The sequence below is a fragment of the Vombatus ursinus genome, unplaced genomic scaffold, assembly GCF_900497805.2.
Source record: "Vombatus ursinus unplaced genomic scaffold, bare-nosed wombat genome assembly UNPS02004827.1, whole genome shotgun sequence".
Classification (NCBI taxonomy): Eukaryota; Metazoa; Chordata; class Mammalia; order Diprotodontia; family Vombatidae; genus Vombatus; species Vombatus ursinus.
The window spans coordinates 1577089-1599931 of record NW_020944605.1 but is presented as its reverse complement, the minus strand read 5'-3'; the positions used below and the strand labels follow the sequence as shown (position 1 = coordinate 1599931).

The 22843-nt window shown below is 36.2% G+C and overlaps 1 protein-coding gene across 1 annotated transcript in view; it reads left to right on the top strand.

Moving 5' to 3' along the window:
• Positions 1-22843, top strand: part of DMD (dystrophin) — a 2133690-nt gene that overhangs the window by 936215 nt on the left and 1174632 nt on the right. The window contains exon 43 of the mRNA XM_027841994.1: positions 10331-10478. Within this exon, the coding sequence (XP_027697795.1) occupies positions 10331-10478 (148 nt within the window). The remainder of the gene's footprint in view (positions 1-10330; positions 10479-22843) is intronic.

Here is a 22843-nt window from a genome sequence, read left to right as displayed (position 1 = left end):
CATTATTTCAGGTCCTGCTGAGGACATTGAGACTCAGAGGGTAAGTAGGAGAGCCCAGCATTTCATCTCAGCTCTGTCTGATTCAAAGGCAAGTGCTCTACATTTTATTGTTTTGTCCTGTTTAAAGCACACATGAAACTTTTTTTTTAAAGACAATAAATAAATGAATGAAAAATGTTAATCATTTCTATGTGCCAGGTACTGTGCTAAATGCTGTTGAGGCAAACAGAAATGTGTGATAGTTCTTTCCCTAAAAGAGTGCACAGTCTAATTGGGGGTGATTTGAGGATTTCATCTTAGAGTGGGTGGGGATCTATAGTGGGGCTTAGAGTACATCAGCAGGGAGGATAGTAAGGCACAGGGGTCCTATGAGCATAGTGACAGGGCAGATGGGTATGCCTGTGGGTTAGGAAGACTCAGAGGGAAGGCAAATGATAAAGACCAGAGGTTCTTAGGTAGTAGCCTTCCAAGAACCCGGAAGGTTCCATAGCTTGGCTGGACACTGAGAAAGAACTCACTTCTGGTCAGCTCTTTCTTCTGTACCTGGTCAGGCAGAGATAAATTGATAGCACCCCTGTGCCTGGCGCCCCTCCCTCAGTCCCTTACTCCAATTGGAGAAGGTAGAGGTCAGAAATTGGAGAGATCCTTCCTGATGTCCCACCATTTAAGGAAGGCACTGAGGAAATTCATTTCACTGTTCCCCACCTGGCTGCCCTCCTGGATTTCGTGATCTCCAGAAACTCATTCTACAAGATAAAATCAACTCTGTTAACTCACATCTTCTCAGATAATGTCCCATCCCAGCTGCAGGACTTTATTAGGCCTTTTACCTGGTATTTCTGCCTTCTCATCCATTTTTTTCAGTGTCTTCTTATGTGTTTTCATCCCCATTGGACTGTAGGGTAAGGACTGTCTTATGCCTTTCTTTGGATCCCCAGCAATTAACATAATGTCTGGTACATAACAGGCGCTTAATAAATGTTCATTGACTGATTCTGTTGGGGAACAGCTTCTTCCTGGCTTTTTTTTTTGTCTCTAGCCTTAAACATCTGGTATAATCTAGGCAGGCAAGAGGGAGGGCTCAGTGAGAAAGGATGTTAATCTCTTTCTTGTTTACTATGCCTATTACTGAAATGACATTTTGAAACACATGACCCAAACCAAGGCCCCCTCCATGCCTCAGGGAATGTGCTTCAACTATGGTCAAATTCAGGGCAAGTGGAATATCATTTCTAAGTACTGAGCTTGCAAAATTAAGTATAAAATGACAATAATATCATAGCCATTAGGACATATTTTGAAAATCTATGGTAGTGAATCTAATAGCATCTCAGTGGCCTGAAAGAGTTAACATACATACCAAAGTGCTCCCTAGAACTAATCTGACTTTGATTTAAAGCAGCAGGAAATGAGTTATGTTGGAAGTAAATGGAGTAGCAATGCAATTTTCAGGACCTCTTGCATAGTGAATGAGAGTTTTAATATCTGTAAAATTTAAAAATCAATAGATTTATTATCATATGTTTGTTCCACATTTATTTCTTTTGCTATGTTGGCTCTACATTTATGCCTCCTGCCAGATAAAAATGCACCCCCCTTCAAATCATATGGTGTGATGGGTGCTAAAACTTTAAATTACATTGATTTCCCTTAATGTTATTTTTAATGTGCCTACTTGTCTCTAGTTGTTGCTGGCTTCCTTTTCTCTCTTTGACATTTCAATTAACAAAGTCAGAGAGAGAGAGATGGGAAGCATGGTGACTTACTAGAGATTCAATTTACAAGTATAACCATGCAAAATCAGCAAATTTTAGATCAAATGCTATTGAATTTTTCTGGGGAGGGAACAAATGATCATTATTAGATGGGTAATTTTATATTGTGGAAAATTCAAGAATATATTTCATCTCTGACATTAACAAGCTTCATCAATTCCTAAAAATAAAATATTAAAATTTTATATGCCTTAAATTTGATATAAAGTTCTATTACTGACATTAAATATAGTTGTGCATAAAGCATATATTTCAAAACATCAGGGAAAACAGAAGTCATATAAAAATAAATGTGATGCAATGAAGTAAATGTAATGAAACAACTACTGGTGTTAAATACTGTGTACAAAGTATATACTTTTGATATTTTTCTCTTACAGAGCTATTTATTATAATATTTGATAAACTAATCAAATCAATTTTTACTTGTCAAACTTTTAGTATATGTATAGAATAAACTAAATATTTTAATTACAAACAAAAAAATGTTTAGTGCTTAGTGTCAAGTTGACATGAAACACAATATGAGTTATGCTGTACTATAAGGAAAGAACTAGTATGAAGTATCCTAATCTGAATGCAAATATATTTTAAATATAAAAACTACACATGCTATGATACCTGCCCTTTTGTACATTTGTAATTTGTGGCATATATTTTATATTCTTATAGATTGTAAGCTTTTTGAGAATGGGAACTTTGTCTGGCATATAGTAGGTGGTTAATAAGTGTTTGTTGACTGACTACTCCAATGATTTCTTCCCTTTGCTCTCTTCTCTGAGTCTACTCTTTGTGAACTCTCTCTTTTTGTAAGTTTTCTACCAAAAGAAATTCAGAATCCCACTTGTCTTTAAGCAATAACTTGGTTCATCAACTCCTTTTCATTAAGCCTTTTTTTCCTCCCTTGCTAATTTTTGTTTTTTTGTTTTTCCCCAGCTTCATTTGGAGGTAGAGCCAAAATAGCTGCATTCAGCATGAGATTATCCAAAACTGGTTTTGTTTTTTTGTTTGTTAAAAAAAAGAAAATTACCAATTAACTTAATTACCAATTCATTTTCTGAATCCTAGTTCTTTTCCTGATAGCCATCATTTCAGCATGTTATTTTCAGTGATCAATATAGTAAATTTGCAAATTGGTAATTCTTATTAAAGTCATGTGGAGAGAAGGTTTAGAGCAATAATTAGGTCTGTCTGTGGCTGGATTCTTTTCACCCTACAAAGGCTCTACTCAACTGACCCCACAGCCAGCTTCCCTCAAATTCTCTAGCACAAAATTCTATAAGTTACATCCTAAAAGGTCTCTTCTTCCCACCTACTTCTACTTCACCCCTCTACTTCAGTAACCAATTCCTTCCTATTGGCCAGAATTGCATCCATAATTGTAGGTATTCTTCATGTCTTTAAAAAAAAAATCACCTTGCTTCTGGTAAAGCAAGAGGTCTGAACCACTAAAATCCCTCATCATTACTCTATTATGCCTCCATGCCTGAAGTCAACAGTTAACCAAGGAAGCTAGCAATAAAACTATACATTAGAAGTTTTAAAGACAAGAGGAAACTAATCCTACCTATTATCCTGTTGACCTGCTACCAATGAAAAGTAGAACCTCTTCTGGAGTTGAGGTTGATAACACAAGTTGAATCTATTTGTAAGTCCTACTTGGATTCTAAGGCAGGTTATTACCCATGTTGCTGCTGCTGATAAATCTGTGATTGATTTAGCAGCCAAAACTTTGAGAGAAGTGGACCAAGAGAAAACAGTGAGTTTCTTAGATGCCTCACTTCACACAAGCAGTCAACTCAATTCCCCATTAATCAATGAACCAGAGAATTCTCTGTGTTAGTTGGAACAACACTGGAATGAATCTAAACTGGACACAAGCATCAAGGTAGAAACTGCCTTACAAAGGAAAAACTTAATGTTCCTTGTAGAAGTTCCATGCATGAGAATAGAATCTCATTGGAACAAATTGGAACTTCTTCATTGAAATAATCTTCTTTTTTGAAAATAGCCCTTTTTGGGGCAGTTAGGTGGTGCAGAAGATAGAGCTCTGGCCTTGGAGTCAGGAGGACCTGAGTTCAAATCCGGCCTCAGACACATGACACTAGCTGTGTGACCCTGGGCAAGTCACAGCCCTGATTGCCTCATCAAAAAGCAAAAAAATAAAAAATGAAAATAAAAAAATAGCCCTTTTATTTCTAACTTCATCCAGTACTGTAATAGTCCCAATAAACTGTTTCTTATAGCCAATAAAGTAACAAACATCCCAATACAAATAAACAATCCCAGGAAAATCACCAGAAAAGAAAAATACATCAATTTTACTTTCTGGGAGTGCTTGATATTCTTGTAACAAGGCTGTAGTGATGTCCAAGAATGTTTTATTATTCCAGGGACTAGCGTGGTTGTCCTAATTTCAGTAGAGAGATAAAATTATCAATGTTCTTAAGCATTTCAAGATCAGAAAACCATGGATATGGCTATATAAAACTTAAAATCAGAAATAAGACAAAATGTCTTATCAATCTTTAGGGTTCTAATATTTATTTCTTAATATAGAAGCTGTCTTTAGCATGAACAACTAGTTTTTTCTGATGTAGGATAGATGACAAAAACTTAGAAATCAATAGATGTTAATCATTAGTTTCAACTGTATTATTTTAGTTACCATTTTCTAAACCAGAAATTTTCTTAAGTTGCCCTTGAAGAATTCAAGTCTTCTGGCCCAGAGGAACTATATACTCATACTGAAAAAACTGGCAGGTACCCTTAGCAGGAAGTCTGTTAAGGTAGGGAGTCTTTGAAAGTCGTTCTGTAGAATACAGTCTACTTTTTTGCCCTCAATCCTACATTTCTTAGATTAAATTTTTATGCCACCTTAGTGCAAAAGTCATCATTGGTAATTAGCTGGAGCTTTATGAAGACCATATAAGAAAACTTTAAGAATCATCTTTCAGAATACAGATGATGAACTCTAGTTTTCCTGGAATAAATAACCTCAATAATAAGAATCTAAAGCATCAGAGGAAATAGCCAGATATGGATATATTTTCCTATAATCCCTGATACTAAGGAAGCTATGGCTGATGGATTGCTTGAGCTACGGAGTTTTCAGTTATAGTGGGCTAAGTCAATCAGGTGTTTACGCAATGTCAAGCACCGGTATGGGTTCAGGAGGACCCCAGGTTTCCTAAGAAGGGATAAAACAGATCAGAAGCAAAGCTTCTCAAAGTTCTATTGCTAATTAATAATGGAAATAGACCTGTTGCTACATTTCTAGCCTGGGTAAGATAGAGAGAACCAGGTTCAAAAACTAAAACAAAACAACAAAATAAAGATTTAAAAAAGAATGAAGAAAATGAATAAAATAGCTCTAATAGCCAAATGCCTATTTTTTCATTCTCTGATTGTTCTGTTAAATATACAATATTATTTCCAAAATATTCAAAAATAACTAATCTTGTAATTTGTTCCAGACTAACTAGTTTATGTCCTTTAGCACTGTCCTCTTCTGCTGGTCTCAATACTCATCTAAGCAGGCATAAAGCAAACTCCCTTTCATTATCCCACCTGATTCTGTTACCAATCATTACATCAGTGTCATATCTTATTTGCTCTAAGAGAAGGAATGCAATGTCCATTGTGTCAAGACAAGTTCAGGGGTTCCTAAGTGCTTATCTTTTTCTGCCTTCCTTTTGGGAAAGTGAATCTGCTCAGATAGACTCTCAATTAGTAAACACTCTCCTTTATATCCCTAGGACAATTGTTGACTCTTCTCTTTCCTTCACCTCTCCTCACTGGTCAGCTACTAAGTTTTGTCAAAATCACTTTTGTAACATCTCTTGCAACTATACCTTCATCTCTGTTCCCACAGGCCTTACTGACCACCTAATTGAACTACTGCAACAGTGTCCTAAAAGGTTTTCCCATCTCTAATCTTTCTCCCCTTGAGTCCATCTTTCATACTGCTGCCAGAATCTTCCTTATGCAAAAGTCTTGTCACGTGGGTGCTTTTGCTTTTTCAGTAAAGCACAGGAACACTAATGCATTGTTGGTGGAGTTGAGAACTGATCCAACCATTCTGGAGAGCAATTTGGAACTATGCCCAAAGGGTTATAAATCTGTGCATACCTTTTAACCCAGCAATAGCACTTCTGAGGCTGTATCCCAAAGAAATCATAAAAATGGGAAAAGGACCCACATGTACAAAAAATATTCATAGCAACTCTTTTTGTGGTGGCAAAGAATTGGAAATTGAGGGGATGCCTATCAACTGGAGAATGGCTGAACAAGTTTTGGAATGTGAATGCAATGGAATACTATTGTACTATAAGAAATGATGAGCAGACAGACTTCAGTAAAACCTGGAAGACTTGTATGGTCTGATGCTGAGTGAAGTGAGCAGAACCAGGAGAACGTTGTACACAGTAACAGCCACATTGTGCTAAGACTAATTTTGATAGAATTAACTCTTCCCAGCAATGCAAGGATCTAAGACATCTCCAAGATTCATGATGGAAAATGCTATCCACATCCAGAGAAAGAACTTTGGGGTCTGAACGCAAATGGAAGCATACTATTTGCTGTCTTTTTCATTGTCGTTGTTTTGTTTTGTTTCCTCTTTCTCATGGTTCCTTCCATTGGTTCTAATTCTTCTTTACCACATGACTAATATGAAAATATGTTTAATAGGAATGTATATGTAGAGCCTATATCAGACTACATGTTGTTTTGGTGAGGAGGGAAGAGAGGAAGGAGGAGAAAACTTAAAACTCAGAATCTTGTGGAAGTGAATGTTGAAAACTAAAAATAAATTAATTAAAATTTTTAAAAAATTAAATTTAAAAAAATAAACAAATAAAGCACAAACTTCACTGACTGGCATAAAGGGCCCTCCATAACCTGGTATCACTCTACTTTTCTAGAATTATCTCTTGTTACTCTTTCTCCTCTCCAAAAACTACATTCTTGTCTAAGTTTTTATTCAGATTCTTCATTATGTTGGAAAGTTCTTCATGCCCTTCTTTGTCTGTTGAAATCTTGCTCATCATTTAAAGCCCAATTGAATTGTTACCTCCTGCATCAAGCTTTCCCTGTTTCCCCCCATTACTCTTCCTCTGTCCTCCTCAAGACTCACAAATGTGTTTTGCAATTCTAATATATTTTTATATTAATCTTATATTTGTTTATGGGTTATCCTCCGACTAGACTATAAGCTCCCTGAGAACAGAAACTGTCTCACTAAATCTTTTGTTTCCCTGATACCTAGTACAGTGCTTTTTCTGTTCTAAGCTTGTAGTAAATATATGAGAAAAAGACCTCAATGAATGATTGAGAAGAAAGTTGACTTCGGATAGAGGAAAAAATTATATGAAAATAAGTTCCGAGTTTAGTAAATCATCTCTATCCACATCTCTATTCATCTAATCAACATCAGATTGGTGTGCTAAATATTTCATTGGTTATTTCATTATCATTATGCATTTTCTGACATGGCAGCATTGACAGTAATGTTACTTACTAACTTTGGTTTGGTGTTTGCTGAGCTTATAGTAACATGCCTTTATTTTTCTAATTGAACAAGTCACAGACTTTCTCCAAAACTTACTTTTGTCTCATTCACTTTGATAGTATACTTTGTTGTGTAGTTAAGTACCATTGTCTCCCCTTCCCAGCTAGAGAAATTGAGTGTTTATCTAGTGAAATATGTTATAAATGTATATGTGTACACACACACACACACACACACACACACACACACACACATACAAACATATACGCATTGATAAAAAATGATTTTTTTTTCAAGTGGGGGATTCAATATAGTTGAACTCTAACTGCCAACATAGTTCAACCCGGCACAATGCCCTACTTTATGGCATAGTGTTTTTGGAAGATGCCAAAAAAGAATAAACCCTTCATCTACAGTTGGCTAAATAGCCTAACAGATTTTGAGTTTGTTTTTGTTTTTGTTTTTTTGTATAATATTTAGTTTGCAATTGTCAAAACTCAAATCGTCAAACTGATGGAGAATTTTGATGAGTCTGAGGTTTCATAGTGATTGTCTTCAATGTATATTTAAAATATCTAAATATTTAGAAATCTGTGTAGCATGTATACTCTGGACTCACTATTCCATTGCCAGCCTAGCTACATCTTTCTCTTAGGGCTCTAGGATTGACCCTGAACGGTTTGGATGACTCTTCCCCACCGCTATTAGTTTGAACTGGTATTCCTAGTGTATTGTGTGAATAATGTTAGCCACCAGTGAGTAGTACTCCAATTCTATTGTACCAATTAACATCAATTACTTTTTACAATGGGATATTTGCTTCAAAGCTAGAGCAAGAACAAAAGTTTAAGTATTTTTCCTGATACATCAAGGGCACATTCTTCCTTATACCTCCTAGGTCTCTGTGGAGATTGGACTCAGGCTTAGCTCAGCTTCTACATGATGTTGGTACCATCATGTAAACATCCCTTGCTTCCAGATGAGTCCTTGTCTCAGCTATGGCTGTAATGGGTCCCTGAAAATAACTATTTACTCCTTTGGGTACTGGTGCTGAGCTAGGCACAAAACCTTCCATGGACTCAGGTCCTAGATTCCTGGACCCCCAGACTCCCATATGGTATGCTCTACTGACCTTTCAAAATTCACTAGATCAGAGCCTCCAATATTGTCCATGTAAAAGAAGCAGGCAAAGTATAGGAAGAGGCCTATATTCACAGGCTACATGTTGACCTCAGTGGGACAAGAGGCCTGCGGTCTCTTTTCTTATAATATTGTTTATCACCAGACATTATAAGTCAGAAAGAAGCCACATGAAAAGAAGTCAAACCCCCCAAAAAGGGGAGGGGAGCTGAAATGACTTAAACTATTTAGTCCGTCTCAAAGTTTCTTCCTCACCCCATGCTTAGGATATCAGAACCAGTTAGAAAATATTTGTGAATGTTCCAAAGTCTCTCCAAAGCACTAATATTATACATCATCACAATTTTTCCAGAATGCATACTCATAACAACTGGGCTCAGTGGCCAGTCTCCCATTGCATCTGATAGGGTTCACATGTAAACAACCATATAATGCAATTGCCTCTAATGAACCAAACCACCATAGAATCCTAAAAACACAGATCAATTCTAGAAGTTTGGTTCCTTGTCCAATCAGATCCCAAAGAAACCTGATAAGGCTACCAAATCAGAATCTGAACCCTTTCCTAAGCTGTCCTTCAAATCTAAGGTGGCACCAAAACAACCCCAGTCTTTCCTCTGGCCTAAATATGGATGATCAGTTAGATGCTTCTTGACATTTTCATCTTCTGAATCATAAGCTCATTGTACTAAATGAGTCTCCTCCATATCCTAATTAAAAATGTTAGAGGATACAATAAAAAATAAAGGGTAAAGGGAGACTCACTGCCCAGCTCAGACTATAGTATAACCAATTAGTTGGTTAATTGCCTACATCTAAATCTAGCATATGAATTAGATATAATTTGTCTTCATAGCCCCTGGATGCCTAAGCATCTTAATGAAAACACTTCCAGTATTACCATAGACACAAAACAGACTTTATTTTATAAGTTGATTTTGCTTCCCAAATCCTTTTAAATTAGAATTAAATGAATGGACTACCCAAACAATTTAATGTAATATAATACTATCAAGTTTGGGGAAGATTCAAAACAAAACAATCTTCATGGGGAAGAAAAGCACTATAAAGTAATTTTTATTTCCTTCCAGAAGTGTTTTCAAATTGAAAGGGAAATCCTTTCCAGTTTTAGTCATTTCCCACTCAATGAAGATTATTGTTTCAACAATTCAGCAAAAGTTCACTAAGCACTTAAAATGTGCAAGGCACTGTGCTAGGAATGGGAATTAAAAAATAACATGAAAAACAGTACCTGTCTTCAAGTAATATACATTCTATTAGGGAATATAGCATGTAAACAAATAAATAAAGACAAAGCAAACTATTAATGAAGAGAAATCAGGAAAGATCAGGAAAGATTTCCTGTAGGAGTCTTATAGACCAAATCTTATAGACCACATAGATTAATGGCAAGAATACTGGCTCTACAGTCAGATCACCTGGGTTCAAATCCTACCTACCTCTGACTTTTATTGAGAAACAGAGTGGTATAATCTAGTACCAGACTTGGAGTCAGGAAGTCTTTGGTGTAAGTCCTGTCTCTGATACTTATTAGCTGTCTGACTCTGGGCAAGTCTCTGGGCAACCTCTCATTTTACTCATCCATAAAATGAAAAATTTGGACTCAATGGTCTGTAATTTCTCCTTCAGTGAGCCCATGATGGAAGCTAAGGATTCCTAAGAGGTGACAGTGAGAATAGACTGTATATCAGATACAGGAAACACAAAGGCAGGAAGTGGGAAATAAAATGTTGAGTTCATGAAACAACAAGTTAGTTTCTCTTTAAGGTACACATAAAAGTACAAAGTAATCATGTCCTCATCAATGGAATGAACAACTATAAAAATCCTTTTATTCATAAGATTCATTTCATTCTCATGGTCTCTAATTTTTCCCTGCTAGGAGGTTTGACAGATCTGTGGAAAAATGGCGGCGTTTTCATTATGATATGAAGATATTTAACCAATGGTTAACAGAAGCAGAACAGTTTCTAGATAAGACAAAGCATCCTGATAACTTGGATCATGCTAAATACAGATGGTACCTTAAGGTAAGTTTTGGGCAATCTATTTTCCATATTGTCTTTTTTTTAAAAAGGCATTTAGACCATTTAACTACTATAAATTCTGATGTCTTTTAAACTCATTCAAGCTCAGACTAGACAGAGTGTCAGAACCAGAAATTCTGATGTTTTTGACATGTCATAAGTTATAGCCAGTATAATTCTGTTATAATGCTAGTAGAGCAGCAAGGTTAAAGTAAAGGCCAGGTTCTTGGTTTTCCATGTTATGGTGAGAAATCTATGTTGTATTTGGCTATATATATTGGAAATGTTTTGGCAGTATAAATAATTTCTGGCAGAATGAAATTTTATAACAGGAATATTAGGATTAGAATCTAACCTCTGAAAGAACCTCTTACAGCATCTGTAGTAATTATGTTTTATATAGAAAGCTGGTTATACTTATAGCTCAATCTTCAAAAAAAATTGTCATATTACAATATGTCCTATCTGATTTTCTGAAATAGTTCACAAGCTAAAACAGTGTAGTGTCAACAGATTATATTTACTCTATGGATTATTTTGGTGGAGAAGAGAAAGTGGACAGTATTGAAGGCTGTAACCTCGTGAATTTTATCTATGTGAGTCTTTTGAATATGTTGATAAAGGTAATTTGGATTATGTAGCTTGACGATTAAGATCATGAAGTTTTTGATTCAGGCATAAAGAAAATTGTGCTTATTGAATAATGTGTCAAGTACATTTTTAGCTCAAGCTATTGAGGTAGCAGTTATCAAAAAAAAGATAAGAATTGTGGATTGTTGGTGAATCACAGAAAATAAAGATTAAAAGCAAATTAGGAAAGTAGTTTCAAACCTATTCTAGGATAAGAACTCCTTTCATATGTGTGTGTGTGTGTGTGTGTGTGTGTGTGTATGTATTTGAAATTAGTACAATCTACTCCTTGAGATATGATGTGGCAATTGATACCACTATGAGCATTTCAGTAAAGTTTTTAAATGCATTTGTTTTAGTGAATAATTTAGTATCCCCAGCTACTGATAATAGCTAGCATTTATATAGCACCTTGAAGTTTGCAAAGTGCTTTATGTACATTAACACATTTGATTCTCACAATGACTCTGTGATGTAGGTGCTATTATTATCTCCATTTTACAGATGAGGAAACTGAGGCCCAGAGAGGTTAAGTGATTTGCTCAGGCTCACTTAGTAAGTGTCTGAGGTAGGATTTGGACTCAAGTCTTTCTCAGTCCAAGTTGTATGCTCTATCCACAGTATCACCTGGCTGCCCCAATACTTATTGAACAAAAAATGTATATGCAGAGTCATGCTGTATATTTTCTTGGTCCTTTACGTGTGAACTGAAGGGCATCGTACAATAGCTCTTTAGTCCCCCAGGAGGTAAAATCCAAATGTTTGGAAGCCACTAAATTAAAGCAAATGTTAAATAGCTACATTATTGAAGAGAAATTAATTCAGAGTAATAGTAATAAAGTTAAATGTTGAACCTTCTCCCTAGTTTCAAGCAAATTTGAAGTAGTAAGTACACCTAATGTTTATTAAGGAATCAAACTAAAATTTGATCACTGTCAATTATAGACAGAAGAGGAGTAGAGGCACTCATTGATTGAGGGCAACTAGGTGGTGAAATGTGGATAGAGTGCTGGGCCTGGAGTCAGGAAGACTTGAGTTCAGATTTGGCCTGGGACACTTACTAGCTCTGTGACCTGGGGAAGTCATTTAACCTTTGTTTGCCTCAGTTTTCTCATCTGCTTTGGAGGGTTGTTGTGAGGATCAAATGAGATAATAATTGGTAAAGTACTTAGCACAGTGCCTGGCATATAGTAGATACTATTTAAATGTTAGTGAGTATGATGAACGAATGGGAGAAAAAAAAATCATTCTAAACAAGTAAATGAGCACTTTCTTTGGGCCAAATATTTTGCATATTTGGGGGGTGGGGCAGGTTATAAATACAAAAGGCTGACAGTCCATGCTGTCAAAGAGCTTATATTCTAATGGGAAAAGACAACATGCAAAGAGGAATGGTAGCCATGGCTGAGCACTTCAGTCTGGAAAATTAAAGGGATGATGAAGGGTTCCCATCTGGCAAGTATGGGGCAGGGGTAGGAGGGACGTAGATCTGCTAATGATTTTTGAAAATAGGGATAGAGGGGAAAGGGTGACCTTAGCTGTAAAGGCATCCGTGAGTCTATGGGGAAGTAAGCCATAAAGTGTAGCATGACTAGAGCTTTTTCTGAAGTGGTGGTCAAGGAGAGGTAGTTCCAAATCAAAGAAGTAGATATAAAAGAGTCTCCAAGACAAGAAGTCAGTGGGGGAGGCTATGGAGAAAATGAGAGGGGATATTATGAATGGAATATATATGGATGGAATATATAATGGAATAGTATTGTAAAGTGAGAAATTATTAATATAAGACATTAAAAGAAACATGGGAAGATTTGTGTTGACTCTGAAAATAAGCAGAACCAAAAAGAACAATTGACCTAATGACTATAGCAATGTAAATTTTAAAAAAATCATGAAAAATCTGAGCCTGGAATCAATCCCAGCTACTGGGGTGGCTGATGCTGGTGGATCACTTGAATTCAAGGAATTCTGAATTGTAGTGAGCTAAGATTATTCAATGTCCCCCTAAAGGCTAAAGCCCCCAGCCATCAGTTGTTTAAGTAGGGGTAAATGTACCTATCTTGGAAAAGAAGGAGGTCAAACTTCCTTGCTGATTAACTAGATTGGCTGTGGGATCTCCTGTTTCAGACTTGATCCACCTGGCAGATATAGGGAGTTCCAGCCTCAAATAAACAAATCATACGTAAATACATAAACAAACAAAATCATTAAAAGGAAACCAAACTAAATTAAAAAAAAAACCAATTAGAGTTTTGGAAAACAGATAATAAAACATAACTGCCTCCTCACAGCAGAGAGGTGAGAGACTCTAAGGCAGGATGTTGTTTATAGTATCAAATGTAGTCAAAGAATCATATGTTTTTGCTCAGTTCATTTTTATTGATCCCAGGGAAGAGCTTATTCTAAAGTGGGGAAGAGTATTTCCTTTTCCTGCCCCCACAAGATAATTGTGACATAAAGATAAAAGTTGACATGACTAAAATATATTTTAAACGATGGAGCATCCAATGTCTCCTGTAATGATCTGAACATCAAGAACACTGGAAAGAGCCTTAGTACTACAATCAGGAACCTGGGTTCAAATCCCACTTCTAATATTCTAATATGTGCAAGTCACTTAAGCACCATGGGCCTTTCCTCATTTGTAAAACGACAACATGTCCTATGAGATCTCTTCCAGCTCTAGATATGATTCTTTGCAGCATACCTAATTAGTATTGATCTTCCAAGGTCAGAGAAATTCAGGATTTTCCAATTTAGTACTACACAATAGACAGGAAAGGGAATCTTGAAGAGATGGCAATAAAAAATAAAATTCTAAACAATTTAAATAGTTGGTTATAAATTCTGTTCTAAACTTCAAAGTTAAAGCCTCTGTCCAACACAAAAAATATTAAAGACTTTGGACTTATCACAATTGTTGATATTTTCAAAGAACCCTACTCTATAAAGGTATGTGTATTGTTGTTTAGTCATTTTACAGTCATGTCCAACTTTTCACGATCCCATTTGGGGTTTTTTTGGCAAAGATACTGGAATGATTTGCCATTTCCTTTTCCAGACCATTTTATGGATGAGGAAACTAAGGCATACAAGTTTAAGTGACTTGCCCAGGGTCACACAAGTGTTTGAAGCAGATTTGAACTCAGATCTTTCTGACTCTAGGTCTGGTACTCTATCTACTGTGCCACTTAGCTGCCATTATTTTTTTGTTTTGTTGTGTTTTGTTTTGTTTTACTACCATCATGCATTAGTTTTTTCTTAATAAATAAAGCACTGAGAAAATACTCCAGTGTTTTATTTTCAATGTTTAAGTGAAAAGGTCAGATAACTAATCATGGCAAGTGGCAAACATCTCATTCTTTCCCAGGACTGGCAGAAGTTTATTTTTGACTGACTGCTAAGCAGTGTTATCAGTGATGTCCCTTTGAATAATAATTTTGCTTTTGGATTCACTGAAGAATAATGGATATCTGTTTTGTAGGATGAGTAATGTGGAAATAGATTTTTAAAAACCTGACCCTTCTGGTGGCTATGCTTATACATTCTTACCAGAACGACATGCATCGATATCACTATCTACAAAGACATACCACACCTGTATACTAAATACGTATTAGCATACATATAAATATATACACACACATGCATACATATTCCACACTCATATATACATTATCAGCAACCCATCTGTAACTTACAGTCTCTAAGAATAACCTAGAAGCCTGACAGGTTGAATGATTCCCTATTAATATCATTATGCATCACAGGCAGGATTTGAACAGAGATCTTCCTTCCTCTTCTTTACTTAAAGACCAGGATTCAGTGGAGAACAAATTTAAAGACATGCAACACAAATGTGGCCTGCTGAAAGATAACAATAGACAGGAAAAATGGCATTCAGCATCTGTAAGATGGCTAACTCAGCAAAAGAACTAAGCAGCTTATTAAGCTTTTCCCAAGTCACATGTGCTATGGAGAATGATTAGTTTCCCACCAGGAAATTATATATCTAGATAGATATAGATATAGATATAGATATAGATATAGATATAGATATAGATATGAGAAAGCATGGCATAATGGAGAGGGTACAATACTTGAGATCTGAACTTGGATCTCTGTAATTTCATCTCTTCTATTTGCCAGCTCTGGAACCATAGACAAATCATGTAATTTCAATGAGCTTCAATTTTCTCACCCATAAAATGGGGATAACACTTGTAGTACCCACCTCACAGTATTGTTGTAGAGCTTTTCATCAGGGTTTACAGTGTCTCACATATGTATATCAAAAGCTATCATTGGATTAAAAGGCAATAAAGCTTCTGTTCATATTTTTGTTTCACATAAACAGTATTATCTATCATTCTTACCTTTTAGAAGTGAAATGTGTATCCTAGAGCTCATCTGCATCACCTTAGACGAAAAAAACAAATCTAGCAAATTCTTCTACTCCATTATAGTTCTAGATTTTTCTTCTTCCACTATCATATCTTTCTGTGCGTAGTCGACAAATCTACGTGGAAAATAACATAATCCTTTCTGGGCAATTCAAGCCATGTATGTAAAGCACACCCATTAGGCTGAGCTCTTTTTTTCCATTTGTCATTTTTTTAGAACTAAAGTATATAAAACCTGTTATATGCTTCAGAAAAGCATGAAGAATTATAAGAAAAATGTGCCAACCTATCCTCTCCACAGGTTGTAGTAATCAACTACTTTTATTTTACTTTCTTCCTAAGTGATTAACCTCCCATGTTCATGTACAATATTAATATTTTTGATATACAGTCATTGCCTATAACAAGGGTGGAGGTTCTTAAAATTCATCTGTTATTTCTGTTATTCTCTTGTTTTATTTTGTTTTAACATTCTTATCTAGACAGGCCATGTGATATAGAAAACCAGGTTCAAAGAACTGCTGAAGGCAGTTAAGTGGGCCCAATGAATAGAGCACCAGCCCTGGAGGCAGGCAGATTCAAGTTCAGATTTGGTCTCAGACACTTACTAGCTGTGTGACCCTGGGCAAGGTATTTAACCCTATTTGCCTCAGTTTCTTCATCTATAAAATGAGCTAGAGATGGAAATGGCAAACCACTACAGTATCTTTGCCAAGAAAACCTCAAATGGAGTCACAAGAAATTGAACACAACTGAAATGAATGAACACAGCCTCATAATTAGGAAGACCCACTTGAACCCAGTTCAAGTGGGTTTTTTTTAAGCAAGTCACTTAATCTGTCATTGCTCTAAGAAAGCAGTGTTGAAAGTGTACTCTAGGGACCCTTTCAGGGGATCATTGAGGTTAAAACTATTTTCAGCATTAAGCATTCAAATAATTTGAGCCAAATTAAGTGGTTTGAAGTTATAAGGAGTTTTTGTCATTACCATAGTCATGAAAGATGAAGGGAAAAGAGTCATTTAACTTACTAGCTACATGAAATAGCCAGCACTTTGATTACCAAGTGCTTATAGATTTGTAACAACAACGACAACAACAATAATAATAAGCAATAAGGAAAAATAGTATTAGCTAACATTTATACATATATATTTTTAATTTAAGGAAACTAAGCAGTTTTCTTACAATGGTACAAAGATTATGGGCACACTTTGTATAGCACTTTAAGGTTTTCAAGACTCATCTGATCTTTAAAATACCAATAAAGTAGGTAATATAGTTATCATTAACAAGATTTTACAGATAAGAAAACTAAGGTTCCAGAAGTAAAGTGACTGGCTCATGGTCACCCAGTTATAGGTCAGAAATAGGATTTGAAGTCAGGTTTCTGCTGACCCCAAGTCCAATATTATGCATAGGGCAGCTTATTTCTTATCAGCAAAGGCTATTTCTGCACTTGAAGTCAGAAAGACTCAAATTCAAATCCCAGTCTTAGACACTTAACAGCTGTGTGACTTTGGGCAAGTCACTTAGCCTCTGTCTGCTTCTTTTTACTAATCTGCAAATGGCAGGACTATTGGGAATAAACCAGAAATTTCACATAGTTCATTATTCATAGATCTCACATCTGTTTCATTTTACTAATCTGTAAAATGGGGTGCAGGGGTAGTAATATTTGGAAAGTGCTTTGCAAGCTTTAAAGTGTTATGCAAATGCAAATTATTATTAAGAATGGGACTTATCAAGACTGGATTTATACAGGTTAATTGAGAAAATTCCCACTACCAAAGCAGGTAGACACCTCTGTAACTTAGAAAGTTACCTAGAGTACTAGGAGATTAAGTGATTTGCCCAGGGGCGCAACCAGTATGTGTCAAAATGGGACTTTAGCCCAGGTCTTCCTGGTTTTGAGGCTAGTTCTCCATCTACTATGCTCTGCTGCATTTCTCCCTTGGGGACATATAGCTAATAAATGAAACTGACGGAAACGATAAAATCCCCATTTGGCAAAGCATTTAAAAGAGCTGAACATCCTGTCTCTTATTAGAATGGGAGCTTGTTTATTTTATGAGACCCTGCTGCTTAATGAACCACATTCACAATTAACGGACTTATTTGACAATACTTTCATGTGGAGGCATAAGACCTTGTATTTATCATAAAGCATATTTAGACAAGCTGTAGGAAATAAACAGAACATGATCGTTCTCAACAGAACTTTTTTAAGGTCTTTAAGTCAATACTTATAAAAATAAATACAAGGAGGGAAACTGCAATATGCTGTGGTGACATGAGTGAACTGCCTTTTTCTAGGCATAAGGTAGCTGTGTTAGTGCAAGTTAATTAGTTTTCTGTTGTATCCTGTAGTGTTACTATGTTCTTACTGCTCAGTAATGTGTAGTGTATAATGTCTGCACAATTAAGTCATACCCACCACTGTATAAATAACCAACAAGCAACTTTTTATTGCATCATAAAAAGGAATTTTAAGGAGTCTGTACTATGGAGTATTAATATCATAAGAGACAAGGTGTAGTTAAAACCTGAAAACTCATTCGTCTAATATTGCTAAAGGAATATCATTGCTCTTCCTTTTAATGCTGCAAGTCTGTTTTGGTCCAAGCCAGAAGTATAACTGACACCCAGTGGGCCCTATCCAACTACACTGAGTCCCATAGGAGCTTTGACCTGCTCCATTACTGAGCTAAGCCAGTTCTCCCCTCTTTAGGGGTATTGATTCCCACTCCCCTGTATCTCATCCACCCCAAGGCTCACTTTATGGTGCTGGACTTTGTGCAGACACTACTAGGCTTTAAAACTGAAAGTTTATATCTATATCCCAGGCAAATAAGGAAATGTACACTCCTCCCCTGCCCCCCTCCCACCTACCCACCCAATTATCTAACTGATTAGTTGTGATGGAATAATCTTACACCAAGGTGTGATTTTAGGAGCACAATCAGTGCCTGTAACCAAATGTGCCAGGATCTATCCTATTTCAACTAGATGTCTTATTACATCTTCATCTTCTTCATCCTCTTTTTTTTTTCTACTCTTTTTCCTGGCTAGATCATACTGGTAGCATTTTCAATGAAAGCAGTTACTTTTATCTTTCCTATGTAGAAACATATTTTTGTACTTTGTATTTATGGATTATTATGTATAAAATTCCAAATCATGACATATTTTATAGTATTGTACAGTATATATAATTGTGATAATTCTTTGTATAGTTATTCTAAAAGTTTCAACTTAAAATAGGGTTCTCATTTTCTCTTCTGAAATGCCATACTTGTCCAAGGGAAGAAAAAAATAGTATTAAAACTAAGTGTTATTTTTTGGGGAAAATGAGGTTTTAATAATTGTCATCTCTAGGGTACAATAGTGTCCCACTGAAATACATATACATTATATGTGCATATATACATTATGTATATATACACATATGCATGTGTATACGATATGCATATATATTTGTGTGTATATATGCATATATATACATGTATCTGTGTATATATGCATATAATGTCAAGGGAAATGTATATTTTTAGGTTTGTCCAGTGCAAGAGAATTTGTCATTCTTTAAGCATTATAAATTATATCTCATCTTTCATCATATGCAGCGTCTACTTAGGAGCTATAACAGAACTTTATAAATTCTAAAATAATCTGTTATATATTTGATGAAAAGTCTACAATTGCTAGATGTAAAAAAAAAATGTGGTGGCAGAAAGACTTGATTTTGTCTTTAAAAAATCATGTCCTGAGAGACTGGTAGATCCAACTGTTTAGAGAAGGCCTAAGGAGAGCACCCTACTAGTTCTGATTCAATTTGAGAGATGAGGGGGCAGCTAGGTAGTGCAGTGGATAGCACACTGGCCCTGAAGTCAGGAGTACCTGAGTTCAAACCCAGCCTCAGACCAGACACTTGACACTTACTAGCTGTGTGAGTCACTTAACCTGGGCTAGTCACTTAACCCCAATTGCCTAACAGAAAAAAAAAAAAAAGGAGAGATGAAATCAGGCACTCCTAAGTTATAGAGCAGTTAACAAAAGGAAGTTTACCTTGTCATAGCACAGCACAGATATGGAACAAGGATATAATTACACTTAGCTTTAGTCTGGATAGATGATACCCCTCCTTGCTGCATTATAGATTTATGTCTGGTAAGCAGGGCAGTTTATGGCAACTGGGGAAGTACATTTCAGGCACCCACCAAGTCTGAGAGGCCTGTGGGTGTGACTTTATACTTATAGGTGACAAGGAATCTGCATTAAGGAAAGCAAGGGCCAATCAGGTCCTAATGACAACTTTGTCTCTTTTTTGGAAAAAAGAATCCCTGGAAGAGGGAGTAGACTGAACTCATTCTGCAAGGAGAGCACTGGTAAATATTAATCCTATCACACCAAGTATTAGATTTTTAACTTTGTTGGTCCTTTCTAAGTTAAATATTTTGACATGTGAAGAGTAAACATAGCAATACACTGGGTACTGGAAAACCTGTCCAGAGGAAGCATTGGATTATCCATATAAAATGTAGAGCTACCAACTAGAAAAAGGAGTAAGAAATGCTGTATTCATGGTTTTATAACATATTAGAGCAACCAGAATCTGAGAGTTCACTTTGTCCAATCCCCTCCTTGTAGAGCTTGAAAAAACTGAAGTTAAAAGAAGGAAGGCAACTTTCCTAAGACCAAATAGTTCATGGCTCAGACTAACACCAGTTTCTGGGTTACCGTGGGCTTTGGAAATGTTTCACGCATATGCCTCTCTATTTCATGACACCTTCGTTAAAAAAATAAATAAATACATAAAAGTACTCCATTGAGCTGCTCAGAACAAGCCAAGCCAGAGAGGCAATGAAGATATAAGTCTCTACATTTTCTTTTGTTTTTGCCTCATTGCTAGCTTTTTGTTAAACAACCTCACAGGAACAGAGATAATTTAATGCAGTCAAGGAAAAGTTAGTACAGAGCAATGCAAGTATCTTAATAAGATTTTAAAATGGGTATTCATAATGTGAACACAAAAGTAGAACTGCAGCAATTCCAGAAACTGGATATGGTCAGGGTAGCCCAAAAGTTTAAGCTCATTCTGAAATGAAAGCAAAGAAATTGTTCTCTGCTATACAGTTAAAATGAAGATTTACAAGGGGGCAGCTAGGTGGCTCAGTAGATAGCCCTCCAGCCTTGGAATCAGGAGGACCTGAGTTCAAATCCAACCTCAGACACATGACACTTACGAGCTGTGTGACCCTGGGCAAGTCACTTAACCCCATTACCTCACCAAAAAGCAAGAAATAAATAATGAAGATTTGCTCCCTTCAAGACAGGGTTTGCTTAAACATATTGTGGTTTTGTTACTACAAAATAAAATTGAATTAATTGATAAGAAATTTACTGTATAACAAAGTAACATACATAATTACTGATGAGATATCAAAAACACTACATTTTTAGTTTTTATATTTGTCCATAGGTGTTGTGGCTTTTTCTCACTGAGATGTAAGTGTGATCAGATAGTTGTCATGTTTATTTCTAGTTCCCCTCGGAGTGAATGCCATCCTAGAGAATTAAGTCCTTTTTAGTAAGGCATCTTATTTCCAAAAAGACTGAAATATAGTCTTCAGCTTTTCCTGTAACATTTGATTTGATATTCTTTTCAGGATGGCCTATCCAAACATGTTGTATCATATCTTCAGAACTTAGTGCCAGCCCTTCTGCAACATTTAGTGATAGGTCTTTGTCCCATCAATATGGCCCACTATTTCAGCAGTAGTATATGCTCGAGCCAAATGTTTCATTAAGTCATCTCTAACTTCACCATATTTTTCTTTATTTTCTCTGTTGAATACTATAACACAGGATGTTGACTATGTCCCTTCATACAGATTCAAATAGTAATTAACATTTAACTGTTTACATTTTACTTACTTGTAGCATTGGAATGAACAACTTGAAGACATTTAGCAATGCAAGGAAACTTCAGGATGAGCCTGTCAAGGATGCTCTTAAATAAACAAGTATTAGTACGGCCTATTCGTGTTTACATCATTGTAGAAATGTGTAAAATTGTCTTTTGCTGATATCCCAACTTCTCAGCTAGTTGGGAGGGGTTTTGTTAATCTTATCAACCACATGTGACCTAAAACCTTAGAGATTGTTGTTGTTATTCTTGTTGAGTTATTTCAGTCCTTTCTGACTCTTTGTGACCCTATTTGGGGTTTTCTTGTCAAAGATACTGGAGTGGTTTTGCCATTTTCTTCCCCAGCTTATTTTACAGATGAGGAAACTGAGACAAACAGAGTTAAGTCACTTGCCCAGGGCACACAGCTGGTAAGTATCTGAGGCCAGATTTGACACAAGAAGAGAAGTCTTCCTGACTTCAGCCCTGGCACTTAATCTACGGAGCCACCTAGCTACTCATATAGAGAGAGATAATAGGCTACAAATAGGCCAAAAGATGTTTTGGCATCCACATGGAGCATTCCATCATTGTTTAATATAGTGAGAGTCTAGTGTTCTCATTTAGTATCTCCCTTGATGTTCTGAACACCATAGAAAGTGGACAACTCCTTCAGGCCTATAGATTTTATGGTGTTCCCCAGAGGCAGCTAGGTGGTACAGTGGTTAGAGCTCTGGGCCTAGAATTAGGAAGTCTCCTTTTCATGAGATCAAACTAACTAGTTGTGTGACCCTGGGAAAATCACTTAACCCTGTTTGCCTCAGTTTCCTCACCTGTAAAATGAGCAAGAGAAGAAAATAGCAAAGCATTCCTGTCACTGAGAATCAGACAAGATTGAAACAACCAAACAACAACAAATCCTGCACATTCAGTAGAATTTTCTAATTACTATTGTTAGGGCTAATCTTTAGTCAAAGGTGTTGCTCAGAGGTAAACAGAACTATCTGTCTCCTCTCCCATTGAACTAGAATACTTGGATTTTCCAATTAAAAGGACCATGGCTTAAAGTTTTGTCTCCTTTTTAAAGGATGATAGACCTAGGAGTAACTCAGTCAAGCATTAATTGTTCTTTATGTGCTTGGCAATGTACTAAGTATTGCAGGTGCAAAGAAAGGGAAAAGACCATCCCTGCTCTCAAGGGGCTCCCAGTCTAATGAGGGGAGGAAACATGAAAACAACTATGAATGATATATGGGCAGGAGAAATTGGAGACAACGAATAGATGGATGGCAGTAACAATAAGAAGAATCAATAGATGCTTTTTTTAGAAGATGGAATTTTAGCTGGTGCTTGAAACAATCCACAGAAGCCAAGAGGTGGAGTGAGATGAGGGTGGCGAATATATTCCAGGCATAGGAACAACCATGGAAAA